Raw genomic sequence first — 24,628 nt, 5'->3', positions numbered from 1 at the left:
TGTCAAGATGAGCCTCCAAGGTGTGACGAAAATGACCCACTGTTCCGACACTATCGAATTTCTAGATCGTTACTTTCCCATCGTTTAGTGCCTTTTTTAAAAAGTTTTCTGCACCTATTTCTCGTCTTGTACATCACCCGAGGTGAGTTAAACGGGGCTTTAAAGTGGGAGTTAAATGGCTCACTGTTCCGCCACTATCGAATTTCGGGGTTGGTTCTTTCGCATCGTTTAGTATGTATTTTGTACCGTTCTGTTCGCCTACTTCCACGTTTTGAGCATCACCAGAAATGCGTCAAAATGGTCCATCAATGTGTGAGGAAATAGAGCCATTGTTCCGCCACTATCGAATTTGGAGGTCGTTTCTTTCGCATCGTATAGTGCCTGCTTTGTACTGTTTTGTGCCCCTATTTCCACTTTAGTGCGACAACGAAAATGGGTCAAAATGGCCTACAAGTATAGCGGAATAACTTAATGCTGTTCCGTCACCATCGAATGTCGAGGTCGTTCCCTTCACATTTTTTATGCATGATTTATGTCGCTTTATGCATCAGTGGGAGAGGGTCAAAATGGACCTTGAAAGTGGAATGAATATGTCTTTTTCTGCCATATTTGTAGGTCATCTTCGAACCACTATCGTTGGCCTACAAAACGTGAAAATATGCGCAGAAACGGTAAAAACATGCACTAAACAATGCGAAAAAGCAACCTTGAAATTCGATACTGGTGGGAGAGTGGATCATTTTTCTTCCCACATTGAATGCCCATTTTGACCCACTACCATTGATTCACAAAACGTGGAAATAGGCTTACTAAACGGTAGAAAACACGCACAAGACGATGTGAAGGAAACGACCTTGAAATCGTTCCTGACGGGACAGCATTAACTTGTTCCGCCATATTTGTAGGATAACATTGGCCCATTTCCGGTGACGCAGAAAACGAGGAAATAGGCGCACAAAACGACACAAAAAATTTCCATGTAATTAAGCTAAATTTCCATTTAAGTTTGTAAGCTTAATTATATGGAAAATTTTATACATTTTTCCTTTACGTTGATTTGGGACTTTTAAATTTTATTCAATTTTCCACTGAAAAGTATCTATAATTCAACAAGGAAATAATTATTAATTATAATTATAATTATTATCTATATAATTGAATTCATTGTAATTTGTTCCATAACAAACACTTTACCATTTCGTACTAGCTGTTATGCCCGTTCTTCGCACGGATCAGATAAAATATCAATGTAAACAAACTGAACAACGGGAGAACAATTAAGAAACATTTCTAAAATTGGATATATTTTGTGTGAATATATATCCAACAACGTACATGTGTTTTCATTGGGAAGGCCGATGGGGGCTGAATTTCAATGTAAACACTATCGGGGGTGTCACTATACGTCTGAGCAACCCCAATGAATATGGATTCGACACAAATTCTACTACTTTTACATGTCCCGGTGAACCCCCCCTCAGATTCCCTTGGTTCGTATTGTGAAAAAATCTCCTCTGGTCCCCACCAACATCCAACCAATACCGCGAAAACTATGAATGTGACACTAACATCTGCCATTTTCTACTACTTTTTACATATCCCGGTAAAAGTCCCTATAATCCTCTGGTTCCAATGTTGAAAAAACAATGCCTCTGGCCAACAGCCGATGGGGGCTGTATTTGGAAGTCAACGCCTGTGGAAGTATCACCATTCATCTCAGCGACAGCGAAAACTATGGATTTGACACTAATATCGGTCACTTTCCATTATTTTTACATGTCTCGCAATTCCCCACCCCCGGTGACTTCCGGCCCGCATACAATGGTGGCTAAATTTGAAAATCATCGCTAATGGAAGTATCACCATTGATATCAGCAACCGCGAAAACTATGAATTTGACACTAATATCGGTCATTTTGGATTACTTTTACGTTTCGGTATCCCCCCCTCCCTTGTTGACCCACGGCCCGCAGCCGAATACGGTGAATTTGGAAGTTAATGCGATCGGAGTTTCACCATTGATCTCAGTGACCGCGAAAACTATAAAATCGACACTGATATCGATCATTTTCTATTACTTTTACATGTCCCGGTAAACGCCCCCCTGAGACCCCCTGGTTCGAATTTTGTCGAAAACGCTTTGCTTTGGTATGGGACCTGGACCAAGGTATCTTTGACCAAAATTTGGTAACTCTCGGTCGACTTTTCTGGTTCCCAGGCCGGTCTCGGTAAACGTCCCCTGGAGACCCCCTAGTAAGAAATTTAAAAAAAAAAAAAACTCTTCGTCTTGGTCTGGGGCCTACACCAAGCTACCCGTGACCAAATTTTGAAGTTTCGGTCCACTCGTCTCGTCCACAGGCCCCACAAAGATAGACAGACAGACACACGAACAAACTCTATTTTATTTATATTAGAAAGTTCAGATCCGCCGTTATTGTATTAGTGCGGTGCTTAAGCGATTGATCGTAGAAATTCAAACTCTGATGAGTGATAATTTTATAGGCTTGTTTTATTACAAGTTTAAACTCTTTAGTCAGTAGAGAAGAGGGCGTGAATCATGGGTCAGAGTTGATCACAATGGGTTTTGGTGGGTCTGTGGGTCACAGTGGGTAAGAGTGGTTTATGGTGGGTGGTGGGTCACAGTGGGTCACGGTGGGTCACGACGGGTGGTGAGTCAATTGGTCGTGGCTAAAGTTTTCATTGCCCCACGCCCTCTCTGAACTACAGTATTGAAAATTAATCAGTGAAAATCAATTGCAATTGATCAATCAATTGAAAGTAATTGCTGTGGAAATCAATTGCAATTGAATCAATTGCCAATTAATTTCAATTGCAATTGAATTACAGAATTCAATTGCAATTACTTTCCACTGCAATTACTTTCAATCGATTGATCAATTGCAATTGATTCTCCTTTTTCAATGGCCAACTGCAATTAACAATTAACCATTACTTATTTCAATTGTTAATTGCAATTAACAATTAAATTTACAGATTAATTGTTAATTGTTAATTCAATTGAAATTTGCCCAACACTGCTGGAAGATTTGATGCATCAAGTTCACAGCAAACAACCAAAAATGCAATACTTAGAGGCAGCATTGGATAAAAAACGTAATTTTGGCATTTTTCTGAACTGAGAAAAATGCCACTTTGTACCAAAGAGTATACACCTTTCTTTTAATATTTCCTTATTGCTTCGAAACTTTCAAATCATAATCTACAAACAGAACAGAACATTTAGAAGACGCTAAATCAATTAAATATCTGTTGGTAAAGGCTTTATTCCTTTTTTCCAAACAGTATCGATATTCGGCACCTTTCCTATATCATGCGTTCTATTGGCGAATAGATGTGCGGGATCGCCTGAACGTCTTTTGAGGAAATCATTCGAAAATAAAAACACCACCAACAATAAAATATTCCTTGTGTACACTTTTCTAGGGCAAAGAAGTTACATCGTATTCAGTGGCGTATTTGAGGAGAGAGCTTCCGGGCTTAAGCCTCCCCGAATTTTTATATACTATATTAAAGTAAATTAAATATCTTGCAAATTTTCACATTTCCAGGACTAAAGTTAGTAACCCCCCCCCCCCCGCCGAAACAAAATCGTAAATATGCCACTGATCGTATATTCGGATGTTAATAAAAGAATTATTTATGAAATGTGAACAAAATTAGCCGACTCATTTTTGAGGAAAAATGCGGAGCAAAATCGCCTTTCGTGGATTCGTTCAGAACAAGTAAGTTATACATTATCAGATTATTAATTAAATATATTGATGAAAGGTTAAAAACATATCTATGTGTTTTGAGAAAATCATTCGAAAAATACTTGCTATCATGTATAAACTACCACTTACCGATTTTTTCCATAAAAATGACACCACAGTAATGCAATATTGGTATACGAAATATAAAGGAAATCGTAAGAATCGTTTTCGAGAAAATGGATCTTTTTTTTTTTTTAATTTTCACCATTTACTAAACTTCCTTACTTTTGAGGGTAGTAAAAAAATTCGAGAAACTCTTCCACAGAACCTTAAGTTTAAAATTTGCTGCGGATTCGTTGAACGGATTTCTAGATGTCGGAACACGTTAGACTGAGATGGATATTCAAAATCACTCTTTTGGTATATAGAGGGCATGAAACGTGTAAATCCGTTGAAATCTCAATTCGATTTTTTTTTTTTTCACGATCATCATACTTCCTTCCCTGTTGCTTCACACCAGGTTTTGCCAGTCATACACTACTGAGTGTGCGGCGAGTAACACTGGTATACAAAAATAAATAAATACAATAAAGTTTCTGTCACAAGAACAAAACAGTTTCTGGGCCTTGAATCCAGACCAAATTGCAAAATTTCTCCATCGGCCTGTTTTCAATGAAAGTATTTTTTGTACATGTACATGGCAGCTTACGTATTATATGTATTTGCCATAAAGACATGGTCTCGCAACAATAATTTCCTGCATAAAGTTTTTAAAAATCGGAGCAGAATAGAAGTAAAAATTAAGAAACTTACCTTTAAAAAGTTTTCTACTGTATTTTCTGAAAAATTTTGCCTCAGGAAAGTTCCGTCGTAAGGTCCAGCAATAGTCAGACAACATTGCTGCACTCCACCTTTGATAACGCTTTTCCATTTGAGAAATATTTTGGTGAAAGCGTTCAACATGTTCGTCACTAATGGCATCAAGGTTATCCGGGAAGAAGTCCAAATAGTCGTTCAGAAAATACAGTTTAAGTGACATGTTACATCCCATACGGTGATATGATCTCACTAGTTCGTGTACAATATCGCCATAATTCTCTGCCTTATGGTTGCCTAAAAAGTTCTTGCACACACTTACAAATGACAACCATGCTAATTTCTCCACACTCAACAAGTCAACAAAAATCTCATCATTCATTAATTCCCTAATTTGCCGTCCTACAAATATTTCTTCCTTTATTTTAGCACCACTGATCTTTGAGAACTTCTGTCGCAAGTACATGAATGCACGTGATGTTTCGTCCATACCTTTCACAAAGTTTTTGATATAGTAAGTCCGAATTTAATGTGCATTGGAAGTAAATACACATTTTTAGGGCCAACAAGAGGAGTGTTCGCCACATTTTTATGTTCAGGCAGCAGTTCATGGTGAGCAGGCCTTTTTTTTTTTTAACATAATAGTGATTTTTCTCTCCATGCTGTCTTACTCGCATAGAAAGTAGCAGTGTTTTGAATACCCCGGCTATATGCCAAGCAGAATAGCAATTACCTTTAGATCTCCACAGATATTCCATTTGCATTTGTCATATTGGATAAGAGTGAGTAGTAGTTTAAAAGTCCCATAAGTCTCCTTAAGGTTAACTGCATGAGCAATCGGGAGAGAAGGAATTTTTTTCCGTTATGAAGAACAGCTTTGAGACTCAATTTACTACAATCTATGAACAGACGTCACTCACTTACGCTGTATACATGGCCATGAATCTCCATAACGGATTCGATATTTTTACAAAAACCCACGTCACCTTCCTTCGAGAAATGTTCAGAAAAAACAATATGGCGATCACGAAAAAAAAAAACTTTTGCATCAGGAGAAAGTAGATTCCATTCTTTCAATCGCGAAGCTAAAACCTCAGATTGCTGCTTAGACAAATTTAAATCACGAACAAGATTGTTGAGATCACCCTGTGTTAAAATGTGTGGGATATTTGATTCACAGGCCAATTCAAATTTTGGGTTGGCATGAGTAGATCCCCCATCTTCTGAACCCCACCTAGAACAACATGCAACCACTTTTCACGCTAGCAGAACTCACAATCCTGTAACACACGTGACGAACTACAATGCAATTCCATGTGATTGAATATGATTCATCGGCAATGTTGCCAAACGTCACTCATTTCCTGGAGTATGTTTCTTGACCTCAGGGGCACGCATCAGAACTTCTTGCACTTTTCTCGATTTTATCTCACTTTCTCTCAGCTTTATTTCAATCAATAAATCTGCAAGTTACTTAAATTCAACCATGGCAGAATAAAAGTAAACCATATGCAGCCTTTTTTTTTTTTTTTTTTGCCGATTTTCAAGGATTTCAATAGGGAGAGAGTATCATGTCACAAGAAAACTGAGTCCAATAGATAAAACTGATTTCATTTTCGAAGTTAGCGCCCTCGACTTAGCTTAGAACACAATTCAGATTCCTTGTGACAAAAACCTTGTTGACCAGTGTAATTGGAGGTTACCGGTACACCTCTTGCATCCTATAAACATAGTTTCGCATAAGTAACACTTCAGTTTACATTACAATGACTAAGTAAAACAGAATCGATGAACTGATAGGGTTTTTATAATGATCGTACCACTAATAATAAGGAAAAAAATCTTTCAGTTTTGCGTTCCACAGTTATATCGGCTTGGCTAAAGGAGACAGTGATGATCAGAAATGAATGAAATGATGGAATGAAGAAAGTGGGGGGAAACGGAAGAACCGAAAAAAACCCACGAACACTAATATTAATAGTAATAATAAGCAGTGGTGTTATTCTAATTCTTTAACAACCGGTTCTCTCCCTCTTATATATATATATATATATATATATATATATATATATATATATATATATATATATATATATAGAGAGAGAGAGAGAGAGAGAGAGAGAGAGAGAGAGAGAGAGTAGATAGGTAGATATAATTCTCTCGTCATACAAGGTAGACAAAAGCAAATTTTTTACTGGTCACCACAAATGACAAGTAGAGACCTCACATCATCTTAATACAAGATGGTGTGACGAAATTAGGTAGCACTGCGAATATCTTGGAAACAAATTATCTAAGATAGGTGGTTGTCAAAAAGTATTGGAAAGACCTTAATCCAACAATGGATCGACAATTGTTGATAATGGTATGTATTCGTTTCAAATATAAATAACCATCACCACTACACTTATGTGATCCCAGTTTACATTCTCCCCATCGTTTGAGACTAAGAAATAAATGCTAATAGGCACCTTGTTGTGAGAGATCATGGGTCTTATGGGGCGTTTACACTTAGTCGATTTATTCGCACGACTAAATCGACTCGCTGCATTTGCCACTAAATCGAAGCAACTAGGCTGAATCAGATTGATGAATGTGTTCAATTATTTCAACCACAGAAAATAGAACGCCTTTTATTCAGTTGCCGGTCGATTAGTCGCCTTCGATCAACAAGCGATTAAGTTGAAGTCCCGTTTACACGGTCGATTAAGTTGAAAGTGACGTCAATTCAACTGAATCGAACGCAAATCGACTAAGTGTAAACGCCCCATTATGCAGAGTCGTTTTGACGTATGATTAGCGTCATACTAAAAAGGCCTGACTACCGCAGGGAACATGTTGGTCGAACTCTTTAGTACGGCTCTAATCACGCGTCAGAATGACTCTACATAAGAGCCCTAATGTAAAACCCTGTACCTGTAAAAATTTCTAAAAACAAAGATAAACTAAAATTTACTGTAACTGGGTAAAATTTACTATTATGTCTGGGTATAACAAACGGTTCTATCAAACCGGCAGAATAGCACGATAATAAGTCAATAATGGATTTACACTAACAAGTATCTAAACAAAGATATGATGAAGCAAATTAATTGACGACGGGACTCCAACGCAGGTCTACCGCTTGGCAAATTCGTACGATATCGCTACGCTAAATCCCTTCGTTTCGAGTTGGCAAATTAAAGTACTAGTTAGAAGATAAAAAGTTTGCTAAGCACATTGTACTTTAAAATATCTCGAAACTTAATATTCCTGGACGTCATGACACAATTTAAGTAATTACAAAATAACGTTTGCCATCTCTTCCTCTTTCTAAGCTGCAGAACCAACATTAAAACTTCAGCCTCAACTTGAGGGACATTTTGATGCATTTTCCTCATTGAGAAGAGTCTATTTTACTTGTTTCTGGGTTGAACTATTAAATGACAAGCAACTCTACTAAAGATTGTCTCTTCATACAAACATTAGTGTCTGAACTAGTTTTACAAGAAAAAATTTCAACTAGTTAACAGTTTTTGTGCAACACCAAGTAAGGGGTCGGAGTAGGCAAGTGATTACCGCATCAGCTTTCTATCAAGGCGACCCGGATAGAATTCCCACAGGTCCGAAATGTTTAACTTGCTTCAATTTCAATTTCAATCCGTACTCTTATGTAATACGCAAGATTCTCTACTGTGAGAAAGGAAGATGTTCAAATGACGAGAACAATGGGAAATTGGGGAAGGTACATAAATGGAAACAAAGATTTACAAAATTATCCTTTTCAATCGTTCCAGATTTGATGTTTTAAGTTAATTTCAACCATTCTCTAATCCATACAGTGACTCACATTAATATTCGGACACCATAGATATTCCACATAATTTGCTTACTGTACATGAAAAAAATAATAAATGGGAAACCAACGGAAAACAAGCAAAAAGGCAATGGTTTAGTCGAGCAAATATGCTATCATTAATTAAATTATGCAAACTAAGTCCACTTTATGAGCACGCAATTGCAATATATCGTATTTTGGACGCCACTTTAATATTCGGACAGTTGTTTTGACGTTTGTTTATCAATAGTAAGTGAGACAGCGGAAAAGTTTCAGTTGCAGTTTAAGTTGTCTCGAGACAGGACGTGAGTATCTGATTAGTTTACGAGTGGTTAGTGTAACCGAGAGAAAGCATAAAAGGAAAATGGGGCAGAAGGAACCAAATACAACGTTTAGGCAACGGCAGTTAGTAATTTTTCACCATGCGAAAGGTCTATCGTACAGGGAAATTGCAGATCCACTAACTATTTGCAAAAGTACCGTTTTGACATTCTAGAAAGATTTAATAGAGATTATTGAATCGAGTCAGCGCCTCAAATGGGTCGACCTTTGAAACTGAATGATGGAGAGATAAGCAAATTGATTCAGAAAGTGAAGACAAATTCCAGAATAAGTGGGCCGAAATGAACAGTAGAGCTGTATAAAGACACAGGGAAGATGGTGCATCCTGAAACTGTGCGGTGAGTGTTGTGAAGTGAAGGGTTTAATGGGAAAATAGCTAGAAGAAAGCCTTTTATTAGTAAAATTAACAAAGATAAAATAGTTAAGTTCGCTAACGTTCGTATTGAGAAGCCCGAAACTTGATGGAATGGCGTGTTATTCACAGACGGATCAAAATTCAATCTCCATAAGCCCGATACCAAGGTAATTGTGTGGCAGAAGCCAAATACAGAGTTAGATCCTGGAAATCTTCAACCTACCGTAAAGCATGGAGGAGGAAGTGTGATGGTATGAGGGTATATTTTTGCATCGGGAGTGTGAGAACTGGTGTTTGTTGAAGAGATTATGACAAAGGAGGCTTGTTTGAATATTCTCCGGCAAAATCTCCACCAAAGTGCTGAAAAATTAAGAATTATGGGGATGTTTAAATTTTACCAGGGTAATGACTCGAAACATAAAGCGCATGTAGTGCGCGAATGGTTGTTGTATAATTGTCCGAAAGTGCTTGAAACATCACTGCAGAGTCTCGACCTTAACCCTAGAGAGCATATTTGGGATGAGCTACAGCATAAGGTCAAACGGGTACAAGTAACGTCACGAGACGATTTGAAAAGGGCTCTCCACGAAGCATGGGATGACATATCGCCCCATTCTACCAACAAACTTGTTGCAAGCATGTCCAACCGTTTACAGGAATTTAGGAAACGTCGTGGGTTTCCCACTAAGTACTAGTGAAGCGTTTGTGAGCAAGAAACAACACATACAATACTTCTATGTGGTAGGTGTCCGAATATTAAAGTGACGATGCAAATACACAGTGTTATCAGTATCTTTAAGTTCTTTCTGCTTCTTTCGTTCAAGACACCGTATTTGTACTTCTTTTCTTTCTGTAAGTATATGAATATCTAAATACCTAATTTTTTCACTCACACGGCTCTCATTTATTTCACAATCCTTCCCACTTTTAACAAAATGCAAGTGTCCGAATATGAATGTGAGTCACTGTATATGGTCAGTGTTTTTATTTATTTCTTCTTGCATATAGAATGTAGTGACAACACGTTATGCACACAATGAATTATATCAAATATATAGCACTCATTGGATAACAAGCTTCAAACAATAGAGATTAATCTCAAAAATGAAAAAAAAAAAAAAATTCGTGAATTAACTGTACAGTAAAAGTCTGTTTGACAAACTGTCTTTTGCTGTTTGAAATGTTAGGTGTAAATTAGCTATCATCTGTCCAGGCGTGTGATAGCACTGGATTCGACCTAATGGAGCAGTCAGGCGGGAGGTACTTTTGCTGCTGACTGTATACTTTAGTTATTCTTGGAAAAGGCTCGTGAAGTGGATCCCCTATGGATGGTCCCGTGGCCCAACGTAAATGTTTAATAAGAAAAATGTTTTTCGTTGTTCAAGCTTTACTTGTAATGCATGTAAATTTAATGTAAACTATTCGCTGAGCAAAACAATACGTTAATTTGTATTTTCTGCATTCGTATACAAAATTAGTTATGAGGGCAAATTAAAATGTAGATAAATTTTAAAATAAATAAATCGTTTCCATCTCTTCCATGAACGTAATCTGCTCTTAATTGTTTCAAAATCTCCTGAAATACGACAGGTTCGCAAACACTTGCTTTACACATCAGTATAAAATAAACATAAAATGACACTTTAAAAGGGAATATTTCAATTCAACCCCCATGGAAATCATAGGTGTTGAGCAATCAAGGCTCACGAGCATTACACTGGGGTTCGAAGGGAGGTGCTACAGACTACTGATTCATACATGAACAAAATTACTTAGCACTGTCACAAACACAAAATATCAACACTACCATAATAAAATACCAATTAATCGCACAAATAAATATGTTCGTCTCACACATTTGAATACTGAACTAACCCGATTATTACAAGGAAAAACTATTACGAACTGAAAGGCTGCCATAATCTGTTATATAAATCTCGCAAAAAGAAAAAAAAAAGTTACTATGAAGGATAAATCTAGAGGAATTTACAGTGTATCAGGAATGGCAACGACATTAGTGAAAAAATATCTATGTGAATAAGGAACAGCAAAGAATCAGTGACAAACTGTGAATAATATACCCTTCGTAAGTGTGGTGAATTTCTGGAACATCTTTAGTGTGGCTGGTCTCAGAGACCGGTTTTATCTTTTGTTCTATGAATTCTTTCTCCTTATTAAAGCTAAAAACGGTTGCATAATATTACCATCACCTTTACCAATATACAACTATGATCATTTCAATTATTGCCCTAAAAAATACAAAGAGGTTCAACTCCGCCACCTGTTCCGAAAAAAAGTAAACAACAAATGAACACCAGCCGGAATCTGAGACCGTGCCACACTAACGAAGGGTTAAGTGACAGAATATGTCTTGCCCAAAGTAAAGAGTTACCGGAATTAAATAGTTTACAGTAAGAATTAGTAGTAAGTGTCACTATTTCTTGAGTCCTCCAAAAAGGTAATAAGCATTTAAACCAATACTTTCAACGTCTAGTCCAATATGGCGGTGGACGTGATCAAACATGACCCAATGTAAGAACAGCAATAAACATCGAAATTTGCATAATTTCGCCTCAATTTTTACGCGTCGAAATATCCTAGTCCTTTCTTCCAGTATAAGAAGTAAGTTTTCGTATTGGCTGCTTAGTAAAACTATAAGATCTTGATTTTTCACAAACTTTATCTCTAAACGACGAGTATAGGTTATGTTAGCACTCGCGCCCGCAACTCGAAAGTGTCACAAAGCGATTCTGTATAACAAGATGAAACTACTCTCCTCTTGGGAGTAGGGAGTATAATCTTTTCTTCCAAACTGAAATAAACATAGATTAGTTGCTACGCCCAGAAGTGATTTAGACTTAATAGCCAATAAGATGTTAAGGATTATTTCCGAAAACTAACACAAAGTAAAAGAGATCATAATTTAGATTCTTGAAAATATTTTAGAAGTGGAATGGAGTAAAATCGATTACAACGCCTCTTGAACCCAAACAAAGAATTTTATTAAGATAACCTAAGATACGATGGCTCTTTGTTATAACAGAATTTTATTATTGAAAATGTACTAAACAAAATAGAAATATGAACCTTATGAACCAAAGTAAGGGGAAATAAACAATTTCTAAGAAAGAAAAGAAAAGAAAAAGGATTTTATCTGAAGAGATGCTTAAGTATAAAAGAACAATATATAATGAAAATCTAGTAGCCACATTCGATCCCATAAAGGATTTCAAATAAAACCAAATTTATAATAAGGATAAATTTACGAACTATAAGCCCTATAAATTTACTAGCGTTGCTTTTAATTACACAAAATGTGAAAGTACAATCAAATCATTACAAAGTTAACCGTAACATTTACAAATGGAGTATTAAAGGTACCTCAATCTCCTCCCAGAGAGAGAGAGAGAGAAGCTAAGATAAAAAGACATTCCTTTAGATTTCTCCACCAAGCATGACATTCACCGTGCTCTACCAACTCTCGAGAAGCAAGTGGCTCTTTGGATACTCAAATAATCCTGACAGTTTCAAGAGCGAATCGAGAGCACCCTCCATTCTCCACTTCCTCAGCTGAAACTTCTGTTCATCTATGCAACTTCCAATAGAGTAATATTTTGGAGAGCATTTATACATTTTAGTAGATCACTTCTCTCAGGAGGGCAAATTTCTAGTCAGTTTTTAAGGCCCGTTTTCCATAACTATATAGATTTCTCAAATTAACATAAAAAGCGAATTAGAAATGTATCGAAGCGTGGGCACTTAGTACTAGCATAAGCGGTATCTCAAGAATCCCAACATTGAGGTCATTTTTCTCGTGAGTGAGCCCATGGACGAATATGTTTAAAAATGGTTTCACTGGATTCAACATTCTCAAATTGATACTAGACGAGTAATTATGAATTTATGGAAGGTAAGGACTTTTTTACTGGTGACATGGTCGTTAGTTCTTTAAGAGGACCATACTCTGGACTATAAAAACATTAGGTGAATATATGCTGTATACTTCCTGATCTATACTTGTTTCGACGTTTCGCTTTTAGAGCATCTCCAAAACCAGTAAAATCTGCCATGGTAATGCTGGCATCACAGATCAGACGATATACATCACATCTTTCGTTATAGAAAATCGAGATTTTTGGTGATGCGCAGAGGAAAGTTTCTATTCCAGTCTATGGCTTGGATCTGTACAACCAATGTAGGTCAATACACATGCACTACCAAATGATGAAACATTGGCGCACAGTGCATGCAACAAAAGCATGGACCACTGTAGTTATTTTAAAAATTCAAACAAGCAAGACCTTGGTGAAATGACTTAAAGAAAGGAAAGGAAGGAGAAAAAAAAACTAGGAGAGGAGTTTGACATTTTTTATTCACCCACAACTACGAACATTTCAGTTAAAATTGAATATATGGAATTACTTATTTTCATCAATGCTCATATTTGTTAACTTCAGAACCAGTGGTCGAAGTGAGGCGGTATGCGGTGGTATGTCATACCGCCTCTGATTTTTCAGTGATGAAGGCATACCGTTTCTGGTTTTTTAATAATTAACACATACCGTTACTGGAAAATAGATACTAAATACGTTTAATAAATCTATTTTTATACACAGTAATTGACGAATAGCTTCGCACGTAAAAGGATTTTATTTGTATGTAGAAATAATTTCTAAGTTGACAACACCGACAATTTAGTTATCTTTTTCCTACTTTTTGTTTTTAAAATGAGGTGTCTTCAAACAAGTTCACCTAGTTTATATTTTAATGTGCTATATTGAATTGTTTTCTTTGTTAAGAATGTATGTATGTATGTATTTGCGTATCTTCTTGTCTTAATGCATATAAATGCCGTGTTTTGAGCATCGGCGGATTTAGGGGTTGTTTGCTTGGGGGCTGGACCTTCCAGGGTTTAAAATACACCAGTCGGGGAGGGACCTGGAGTTTTTCCACAGGAAATTGTTAATATCCTCATTCGGTTTTTGAGCATTTTCGTGTATAATTCTTTATAATAAAGAAAGCTGTTGGCAGAGGATCAAAGTCTCTCCATACCCTTTCCCCCGTTACTACAGAGAAGCTCTCCAATGCTTTTCAGTCATTATATAAATAGAAATGCAATCTTTTAGGCAACATACCCTCACTGCATTTCAACATTTAGATACCGGGTATGTCCAGTCAAAATCGTAATAAAACATACCGCCTCTGCTTTTTTTTTTTCCACTTCAAACACTGTACAGAACAGAGCCGAAACTTTTTAAGATACTTGAAAAGTCAGAATTTAGAAATTCACATTGCTCCCCATGCAAAATTTCGTTGTAAATTTAATTATCTCCTCGTAGTTCTTCTGTATTGTTACAGATTCATTCCAAAAATAATTTAATCGTCGAATTTTCGCTCACTTTATACAGTCAGCATTATTAAAACATTGGTTCGAAAGGAGGAGTTTAGTGGGGATAGAATAGGTATTGGATAGTAATAACTATATACAATAAGCTCAACCGCAATCGAGTTTCTGTAGTTTCTCCTTCGGTTATTTTACTAATTCCAAATGCTTGAAAGGTAACGCCAGCTCAACTTTTCCTATGTACGGTACAGGAACGGCTTTAGGATTATAATTTTCGATAGGGTCGCTCCCTTGCTTATAAATACATATACACATTTGATTGATTAATGACAGTAAGAAATTACTTTTATAGTAGTGGTTGATTCTATTTGTTAAATAATTATCTATCATTAATACAAATAGTGGAAAATATATTTACTCTTTATTGTATTTTTTAGCATTTATATATTTTTCAAAACTTTTGAGTAGGCCCGTGCCTACCCGCTAAAACCGCCACTGGTACGGTATAAAGGTTTGCTGATAAATTTTCATATGACGCACAGATTTAGTAATGAAACAGTCAGTCGTGGAAAATTTTATATGAATATGTTTACTTCATAAGAAGTTTTCGTTAATCAATTGTGATTCACTCTTCAAAAAATCAGTATTAATAAATAAGCCTTCTGAGTAAAAGGCATTGATCAAAAGCACAAAACGAAACATTCCGGTCACATACCCAATAATGTTTTTATCGTAATCTTACATCCTCAGCTATAAGTAACAAACTGCATTTATTCATTCGATTACATTATTTTCCATTTAACATTAATGGTAGAAGTATAGGGGAAACAATAAATACGCAACATATTTAGTTAACAACTTGTTTATTTTAACATGCTCCCTCCCTTGATCCCCTAAAATAAACAATATTTCACTGAGAAGTGCATAAGCATAAAGAAAAAGAAACCTTTAATAGTGGTGACTTTTCAAAGTATATACATATAACAAATCAGAGATATTGAAAAGGCTCGTAGCGCTGGCAGTGAGATACTGGAACATTTAAGCCAGTTAAAATTCTTAGTTAAAAAAATCTACTGAAGGAATAAAAATAAACTTATCATAGTCTTATTTTTTTATAAAATATCTCATTACTAGTGAGTTAAAGAATTAGAACAGAATAAGTCTAGGAAATATATAATGACTAGTATAACTACACTTTTGTTTCAAAACTGGAATGGAAACACACATTTTATGATCTTCCGAAACCAACCTAAACGTTTAAGCGCTTTATTCATAACGAGATCTATTTATTACTGCAGTATTATTAGTACTTCAATTTTGTTCAGATTATGTAAAAAATAGGTCATGTGCCAATTAGTATTTAAACTTTAAAATAGTTCTAATGAAGCGCTTCTTTATCCAGCCGATTACTACACTTCACATGCAAAATAAATGCCCACTAAATATACTAACCATATTTCCATTTTAACTACTGCATAATTTCTGTTTACTTATTAGATTCTTAATATAAATTGATTTATTTTTCAGCTGGAATTTACCTGAAAATATGCATTAAGCTCTACAATGCCTTTTCAATTTTCTCCTTTCATCACTAGGTCGTAAGATAAAACATACCTGCTCGCAAAAAGAAAGCGCTATTATTTACTAGAAATATGACTACAAAAATAGATATCTATTGGTAAACTGAAGTTAAATGCGTACATATAAATTTATATCAATTGTTACTCTCATTGTGTGTGGTGTTATTACGTTAATTTCAAATCATAAAATTTTTAGTCTCCTCAAAGTAACTTTATCAAGAGTAACAAGTAAGTCTTACGTACAACTGAATAATCACAGCCAGTATATGTTCCCAATTTTTTTACAAAAGATATTGTTCCTTAATCCTCCTATCAGTCTTACAATAACCTACACTCAGAAACTAACAATGGAATGATTAGTGACTTAAATCCATTGATTGGATTATTACATTTGAATTACATTAACTGACATTGTTGTTGATTTGTACACAGAATCGCTCTTAACTTGGGAAACATTGAAAACAATTTACTACAAACTTAACATTTCTCATTTTCACCGAAATAACAAGATGCTTGTTGAAAGCACACGAAATAAATTTGACTGCACAATAACTTCGTTTAACAGGCACACTGTTCGTAACTGTACAAAATGTGTCTTTTCTCTTATGAGATTTACATCTTAAGATTTAGCAAATGCAAATGCATACTATGCTTTATGGCAACATCAATTATTTGCAAAAGAAAATAACAGCCAACACTCCTTTCTATTTACATACATACATACACCAAACAGTAAAAGCAGTTTGAGAAAAAAAAAACATTTTCCAACTTTGAATATACCATGTCATATCAAATCTTGAACATTTTCACCAATATATGGAGATTACTCTTTTAATTCAAGTAATCAATTCAGTGCCGATTACAAGTAGCACGAATTTGATATGATTTTTTTATTACAAAGTTTACATAAAACGACACAAGCATATAATCCTGAGCACAAACTAATAACTTTGTTCATAAAAGACGCCTACGGAGAAAATTTACATTTCAATACAAAATAAAGACAAAATTACCTATCAATTCTAAAAAACCACATTTTATCGATAGAACACTAAACCATTTACCTTCTTTCAGGCAACTTGACACGACAATTCAAATATTATGCCACTACTTTCTACAATTCTTCATACATTTGAATCTTTACTCTGAAAAAAAACTTAGGTGATGTTTAACGTCCTGAACTAAAAAGCGATAGTATTAAACCAGGGTTCCCACTTACCTGGCGACCACGAATTCCTTGACTTTTCCAGCTCATGATTAATAAATTTCTTGGTCCATATATAATGTAAAAAAGCAACTATACTTTTTTCGCGACGTTTCTCACCTAGTATGCATGTATATGTATAGAGTAGGATTGAAAGTAGGTAAGTTTTGCAAAACAAACTGAAGACCTGAAGTAAATTTCGATCTAAGTCTCATTTTCTGAAGTTTCGAGTTATAACCGGAATGATGGTCTATGAGCCAAGCCAGCTTAAATATATTCGGATCTAAGCGCAAAACCTGTGCGTAGTGGTCCAGATCATTGCCAATAGAATACGTGAGGTGTATGTGCACGGCACAAATTCTCGAGGAAAAACATCATTATCTCAAAACTGTTCAAATGGCACTTAGATCTTAATTTACTTCAGATCTTCAACTAAATTATTTTATAAACAACATCTACCAAATACCCACGTAAGGTAAAGAAAAATTAGTTCCTTCTTCCGTAAAAATCCGTACTTAAATTCAAAGACTTTTTCAGGTTTTCTCAGCTTTTCAAGAAACCCCCTGACTTTTCCAGGACTTTTTACGAGTAAGCCGAATTCCCTGACTTTAACCAGGATTTCTTGGTCCGTAGGAACACTGTATATACTGAAGATCTAGTATCAGATATTGTACAGGACGGTAAACTATATTTAACGTTACGAATATCAACATTTCTCCTACATATATCACTTTATTTCAACAGAATTACAAAACCCCAGTCAGGACAATTCAAGCTTTCAACAGGAATCAAATATCACTGTTCAGTAAAATCTTTATCACATAACAAACACAAGAATGTGATTATTTTCAAAATGCCCAAAATTGTTGCAAAAAACGAGATAATGCAAATAATCTGATTAAAGAGTAAAAAAGAACCTTTATTTCTAAGAAATATTATTTTTCAACTTCCTTCGAATTGATTTGTTTGCGCACACATACGCAGAAAAACTTAATTTAAACAAAATAAACTGTAAACATAAAAAGAGATGAAAATACTGATTTATGCTAGAATGTACTGAAATTGTACAGTACATTTTAGTCCAATAAAATTAACTAAAATAAAAATCTTAACAAAATTTCAACATGAAAAGTGCATGACGCGATAAAAGACAACCCAAACTGTTTATAAAACCACACCTTCCTGCTAATTAACGATTATTTTTATCAGAGAATGAAGGTTTTTAGTTATAGTGTAAAATAATCAGTCAACACTTACTAGTAATAAAGAAAAACTATGTATTTTGAATTACCGCCAACGAATTATTTGATTATTCTACTCTTCCTTAAAACTGTCTAAAAATAATAATAATAATAATAAATGCTTTGAAACGCGAAAAACATTATAATGTAGTATACCTCTTCATTCTATATTAGTATACCAAATGTATATGAAGATCCATCCATAAATAACTGAAGATCACTGACACCATCACTAGAGAAAAAGTACGCTTAACAGTAAACGTAATAAATCAAAAGTTATAGCTCCGACTCTGAAAACATCACCCATGAGTTTGCAATATCACAATTAAATAACTACTCCCAAGAAAAGGTGCCCGTTGTAGAAAGTATAGTGCTTATCCCAGTTTCAGACACTAATTGCACCGTCAATATATGATCAGAAAATGTGCAATCGCAAGTGGACCAAATTAACAAAACATTAGATGATGAATGCTACGGCACATCCCGGAGCTCACAGCAAACAAAAGTGTACGACACTTAAATGTCGCGTCTACGCCGACTAGTATGGTGTCCTCTCACTATCTCAAATTTCATTTTTTTTTAAAATTACACCAAAAAGTACTGCGGAACCAGTAGAGTATTTTAAAAAAATACAGCAAAAGATTGAAAACTTCCACCAACTACTCCTCCGAGATTAGTTCTACTTAAAGGCGTTGTAACATATAGAAGCTCGGTCTTGCAAAAACAATCTCAAAGAATCAAACCCGAATTGCAGTCCCCTGGAACAAAAGTAGTGGACAAATTCAAACCAGGGTTAACACATGTGATGTTCACAAACAGACACCTATATGCATACAACCAAGCGTTGAAAGAGAATGTACTCCTGGCGCCAATTCTTTAGATTGAAGCAAAAAAAAAAAAAAAAAGTAACCATATTGAGATGCCAACTAAACATACGATTTAAAAAGGTATACTACAAAATATTGTTGACTCGACAAATTATGTTAAGCACGCTATGCACTATACTTCATCTTTTTAACATTATCTTAAAAGAAAACACCGAAAAAACCTAGACATGAATCCGATAAATACCTGCCGTCATACCTGAATGCAAAAGCTTTGTTATACAAATAAATACAAATGAAATTATAATTCGTTTAGTCTTCTTGTAACTACTGTAATAATGTGAGACTGATTTTTACTTCTTTTAAAGAAAAAAAATCAGGATGTTGATTCTTTTTAACTCTTCTTGAAGAATTTTTAAAAAAAATACATAAAATATTTCAGGATCGCATAAAACCTGCATTTGCATATAATTTGTACATATATTTAAAAAAAATACCAAAGTACTTCATGCCTTGCAATCTGATTATAAATAAAATCCTGAGCGACTTATTTTCTTAAAAAAATAACTTCCGTCTTTAGCATTAAATCTGTAGAACCAATCCAGCAGATGATATGTTGTCCCCACCTCCAGCCGTCTGATGCGCTTCCGTACACACTAAGACAGGTGCAACACAAATCTCAAATTCCCCGATACCTGGAGACACTTCATCCCAGCATGATACAGGCTTAGCATCATTAAATGAAATTCTTTTACTACCAGCAGCACGGGAAGTCGCAAAACTATCATCCATAATTAGCATCGCTTTTTCTATGTCGACCTGTGAGGGAAAAAATACATATTGGTAATTCACTTTTCCGCATGCAATGTAACAATTCTATTAAAGCACTGAACACAGTAATAATGAAATGCGTTTAACTGGAACGTAACTTACCTTGTGTCTGAGTTTTGTTCCTTTATTTGGATATTTCCATCCGCACTGAGATGATCTTCAACATGCATCATCGAAGATGATTCCCGCACGGATCCAAACCAACTAAGGAACAAGGTAAGTCACATTTCTTATAAATATGTGCTCTACAGCTTCAACCATTAGATACGTACATGGAAAATTATAATACTATTTAAATACCTAATTGCAGCAATATAGAGGAATATCCTACTTTAATTTTTTTTCACATAGATCTTAGCTAATCTTTTTGCACGATCACTTTTCATTTAAATGAAATAATCTAGAATCATTAATATGCTTCACCCGCTGAAGATTAACATAGGATTGGATACTCTACATCCAACCGTTCACAGGTTTAGTACAGTTTGGCTGAAAAAGAGAAACTGAGAACATATACAGCTTCAATGAGGTCACTTGGTAAAGGTTTACTTTGTTTAATAAAACAAACAGTGAAGTGAAAGAGAAGGGGCCTGTCTGGAGTTTTATCACAATTTGTAAACTGTCAAACACTGATACTGGTTAAACCTAATACTAAACTGAAATTTCTTACTCTTATAATTACGTAAGTTTGCTTTAGAATACGAGATTAGTAACATTTGCGCAAAATAAAACTAACACTGAACAATCGTAACCATTCCTCATATATGCATACAATGTGAACTTCTAGGAAATTGGCCAGTTAAAACTAAGATAAGCGCCACTAAACTAAATTTTCTCCTACCATTTTTTAAATTACATAAAATCATATATTTTGCTTTATTTTGGGGGCTTGGAAGAAAATTCAAGAAAGCTCCCTTGAGATTTATAAAAACAAAAGTTTTAAATTTGGTCTGGAAACGCTGGACGATATGTGAATGCACATACATCGGAACGAATAGAAGAACGGACATTTAAAAATCCTTTCCTCGGTGTGTAAGATCCTGAAACTTGAATCTCAATCTCGAATTATTTTTTGAGATTTAACTTCTATTATTCGAGGATACTAACTTAAGTTAAATTGTGTTCACTCAATTTCCATATTAAACTAGATTTTTTTTCGTCAATTATCATACTTACCGGCATCTATTAATATAGTAACAGGAACTCCGAATAATAATGGTGACGTGATTTTGGGTTGTTTTCAACTAAACACTTTTATTCTTTTTATACGCTTTTACCAGTGTATTTTCCTGGAATATCGGAGTTCCCGGAAATTTTTGCACTTTTAAGAAGTTAAGTTTAATATTTTGGATAAGTTACCAATGGACTAACATGTAAATTATTAACTTTATTTACTACTCCAAAGTGAAGTTTGCCTCGTTAAAGATACCAGACGATTGCATAGGTATCGAAATCATTGGCATCTAAATAATACCACAACACGCAAAAGTACATGGACTGTTTACTTTTTACTATGGTTAAAAAATTAATTTTCCACACAATAACCTCCTCAAGGAAAGTTCTTCACAAGTTATTATGAATTCTTTCTTATTGTCCCTACAAATATCATACTGACGAACATACTTTCGTCATAAGCACCTATCAAAAAATCCTAATCTATCAATACAAATATTCACCAAAATTACCTGACGTTATGCTCTAGCTTAGCTTGACTTTTTAGTTATTGACAACGTGCTTATTCTTGTAGAAGCTTTAAGATTCACGGTAAACTTAACTGTCTACTGCGATTCAACCTAAAGGAACGAACTATAGAATCACAAACTCTTCAAAGTTTTCAGTTCTCTGTCAAATATCAGTTGGAACATTTGACAGCAGTAAGCACAAACCCAAATCCTTCCCTTTATTTGCTTACCGGGAAAAGGTTCAATTGCTATTTATCGTGTTTTCTTAACTCACTTGATACTATTAAACGTGCGCAACTAATTCTATTTGCTAATACAAAATGTCCTGCATTTTTATTTTCAAAAACTTGTACAAGGCAGATACTTCTGTCTGTAAATACTTACTTTTCACCATATTTTTGAGTGCGTTTAACGAAAGCAGGGTTCCCACTCTCTTTCTCAAAAAAAATTCCAGGACGTTTCTAGGACAAATTACCAATTTTCCATGACTTTGACAGGAAGGTATAACAAGATTGCAACTGTAGGTTAAAAGCTCACAACGGTGAAATGGAAAGTATAGTAGCTTATGCAGTGAATATTAATGCAAGTACAGTATTAACACACAATAATTAAATACACAAAGCGGCGCGTAATGTGCTGCTTTTTGTTGGTGGCCTCCAACTCCCCTTATAGCCACCTGATCCGCCCACATCCAGTACTTGTATTTTCATTCTTTCTACATGATATTTTAAACGTGCACCGAACAAATTTACAAACAACAAAAATCTATTTTTCGTACATGGCATCTTCATTGCGTGACAGTGTGGCAGATATAGTTAGGAATACATATATATATTAAGTTTTTCAACTGAGTATAGAGTTGGGAGATTTCTTCTTTAGCGAAGCTGCTCTACGGATAGCATTTGACTTTGTCAATAAAGTAAAGCAAGACTTCTGCTCTGCTTCATGTGGAAGTTGGTTTGCTTCAGTTTCCAATGCTTCACTTGTTTCCATCAATTTCCTTTTCTCCCTCTGCAGCTGCTGTACATTTTCACTTATCTCTTTCCTCTTGCTCTCCACCTGACCTTGTCCTCATTACCTTCTAATGTAATCCTAATTTGAAAAACTTAAACAACTCAGGAAAGTTTCTTTGGTATAGCAAGGAATTGAGTTTCACCTAGATATGACCTTGTCACAAATAGCATTCATATGAAATTTTACTGAAGAGTAAATACTGTTGCGAAAATAGACTCATTATGGACTAATACTGGTACAAAACACAGTTTCTGGAGAATAGTGCTAGTGAAGCCAGCATCCAAGAATGAGTTGAAAGACTAATGGATGAAAGAAGAAGTTCTTCCAGCAAACCATCCTGTTGGAAGAAAGCCCAACAACAACCCAGATATGCAGACTTATGACAAATTATTATTCAGCACAAAAACAGGAATAGCAAAAAAGCAATCGATTAAATTCTTCATTATAATTATGAAAAATCTGACATTCAGTATTTCTGTAAATTTCAAGGACAGGAATGCATTTTCAAAGACATTTCCAGGATGTTTCCAGGACAAAATCAATTCAAGGACATTTCCAGGATCTCCAGAACGAGTAGGAACACAATTCTATAAAATATTGTGTATATTTAATTTCAACTTTATGTGCCGAAGTATTTCCTTTTCGGTTAATATTTTATTTACAAGTGACAGTGAAATCAGCGAGTCCTACATTAAGGGTCAAAACAAAATTTACGAAATCAGCAAGTTACGCTGTCACTATAATGGTATTATTATCACAAAGAATCCATGTATTATCTCGCAGAAATTTTAATAACGTAAACTGAGTTCCTAGTGCTCTGCTCCGATGATTAAATAGCAATTGAAATACCTTTCACCAATCAAAAACATTGTAGATATACATTTTTTTCCCTTTAGAAATGGGACGAGGAATTTTAAAATAATCTATCTATACAATTTAATACATTATAATATTGTTCTAGAGTTTGATTTCTGTATATACACATTGTTCATATATAACCAAACATAATTAAGAACAGAGAAGACAACTCTTACTTCAGAAGATCCGCAAACGTGGCGATTGGCTGTAAGAGAAGCTTTAGCTGCTGCTGCCATCGAGTTCTTCCATGATGAACCTTTCATGGTCATAATAGCTTGGTACGCAAGTGTGTGAACATGTAACCTGGTCAAAGGTCGCTTGCCTCCTTCCTTTTTTGTTTTCGACAGAATCCTGTAAATATTGTTCATGTAAACACAAAATTAAATAGCTTAAGTATGTTAAATTTTACACAACAAAATACAATTACTAATAGAATACTCAACATTTCCCTCCTTCGCTTTCCAATTATTTTATATATCTGAGTACCAAATACTCGGAAAACTCAAATTTTAATTCTTCATGATAATATTACGACACATAAAAATTGAATGGATACTTTGCAAGAATAGCATAAACAAATCAAAGATTTGCTGGTTAGTGGCAAAATCGGTCAAACTAAAAAAAGGCTAAATTATACTACTTTTATACCCGTAAGTAGTGATTGAGGGCAATATAAACACAGGACATTTTCAACAAAGTTTTAGAAAGTTCAGTGTTCCTTCAAAAATACTAAAATACAAATACTATTTTGCGTACTCACTACCATTTACAGAACTCTATGACATGCTCTGTGAGTGGTTAGTTATACACTGATGTGACAGAAATACCAGTACGAAGTGAGGAATAGTTAATCTTATATACACAACAGTCTCGCGAAACTTAAATGTTACAAACGTCAACCTGACTCGGTTATAAAGAAAACGCACAAATTAGAGGGACACAGATCATTACTTATTAAGCAGAAAGAAAAAACAAAATTTTGTACGTAACACATTTCGAATCACAAT

The 24,628-nt window shown here is 34.9% G+C and overlaps 1 protein-coding gene across 1 annotated transcript in view; it reads right to left on the bottom strand.

The window, feature by feature from the left end:
* Positions 1-15,233: 15,233 nt before the first annotated feature.
* LOC145694986 (ADP-dependent glucokinase) overlaps positions 15,234-24,628 on the bottom strand; it is a 50,416-nt gene continuing 41,021 nt past the window's right edge. The window contains exons 7-8 of the mRNA XM_081771818.1: positions 23,798-23,972; positions 15,234-20,055 (exon numbers count right to left, since the gene is read on the bottom strand). Coding sequence (XP_081627944.1) covers positions 19,819-20,055; positions 23,798-23,972 — 412 coding nt within the window. The 3' untranslated portion in view covers positions 15,234-19,818. The remainder of the gene's footprint in view (positions 20,056-23,797; positions 23,973-24,628) is intronic.

This window comes from Thermobia domestica, chromosome 9 (assembly GCF_964235325.1).
Source record: "Thermobia domestica chromosome 9, izTheDome1.hap1.1, whole genome shotgun sequence".
Classification (NCBI taxonomy): domain Eukaryota; kingdom Metazoa; phylum Arthropoda; class Insecta; order Zygentoma; family Lepismatidae; genus Thermobia; species Thermobia domestica.
The sequence above is the reverse complement of the archived record's forward strand: the minus strand, read 5'-3'. Positions and strand labels throughout refer to the sequence as shown.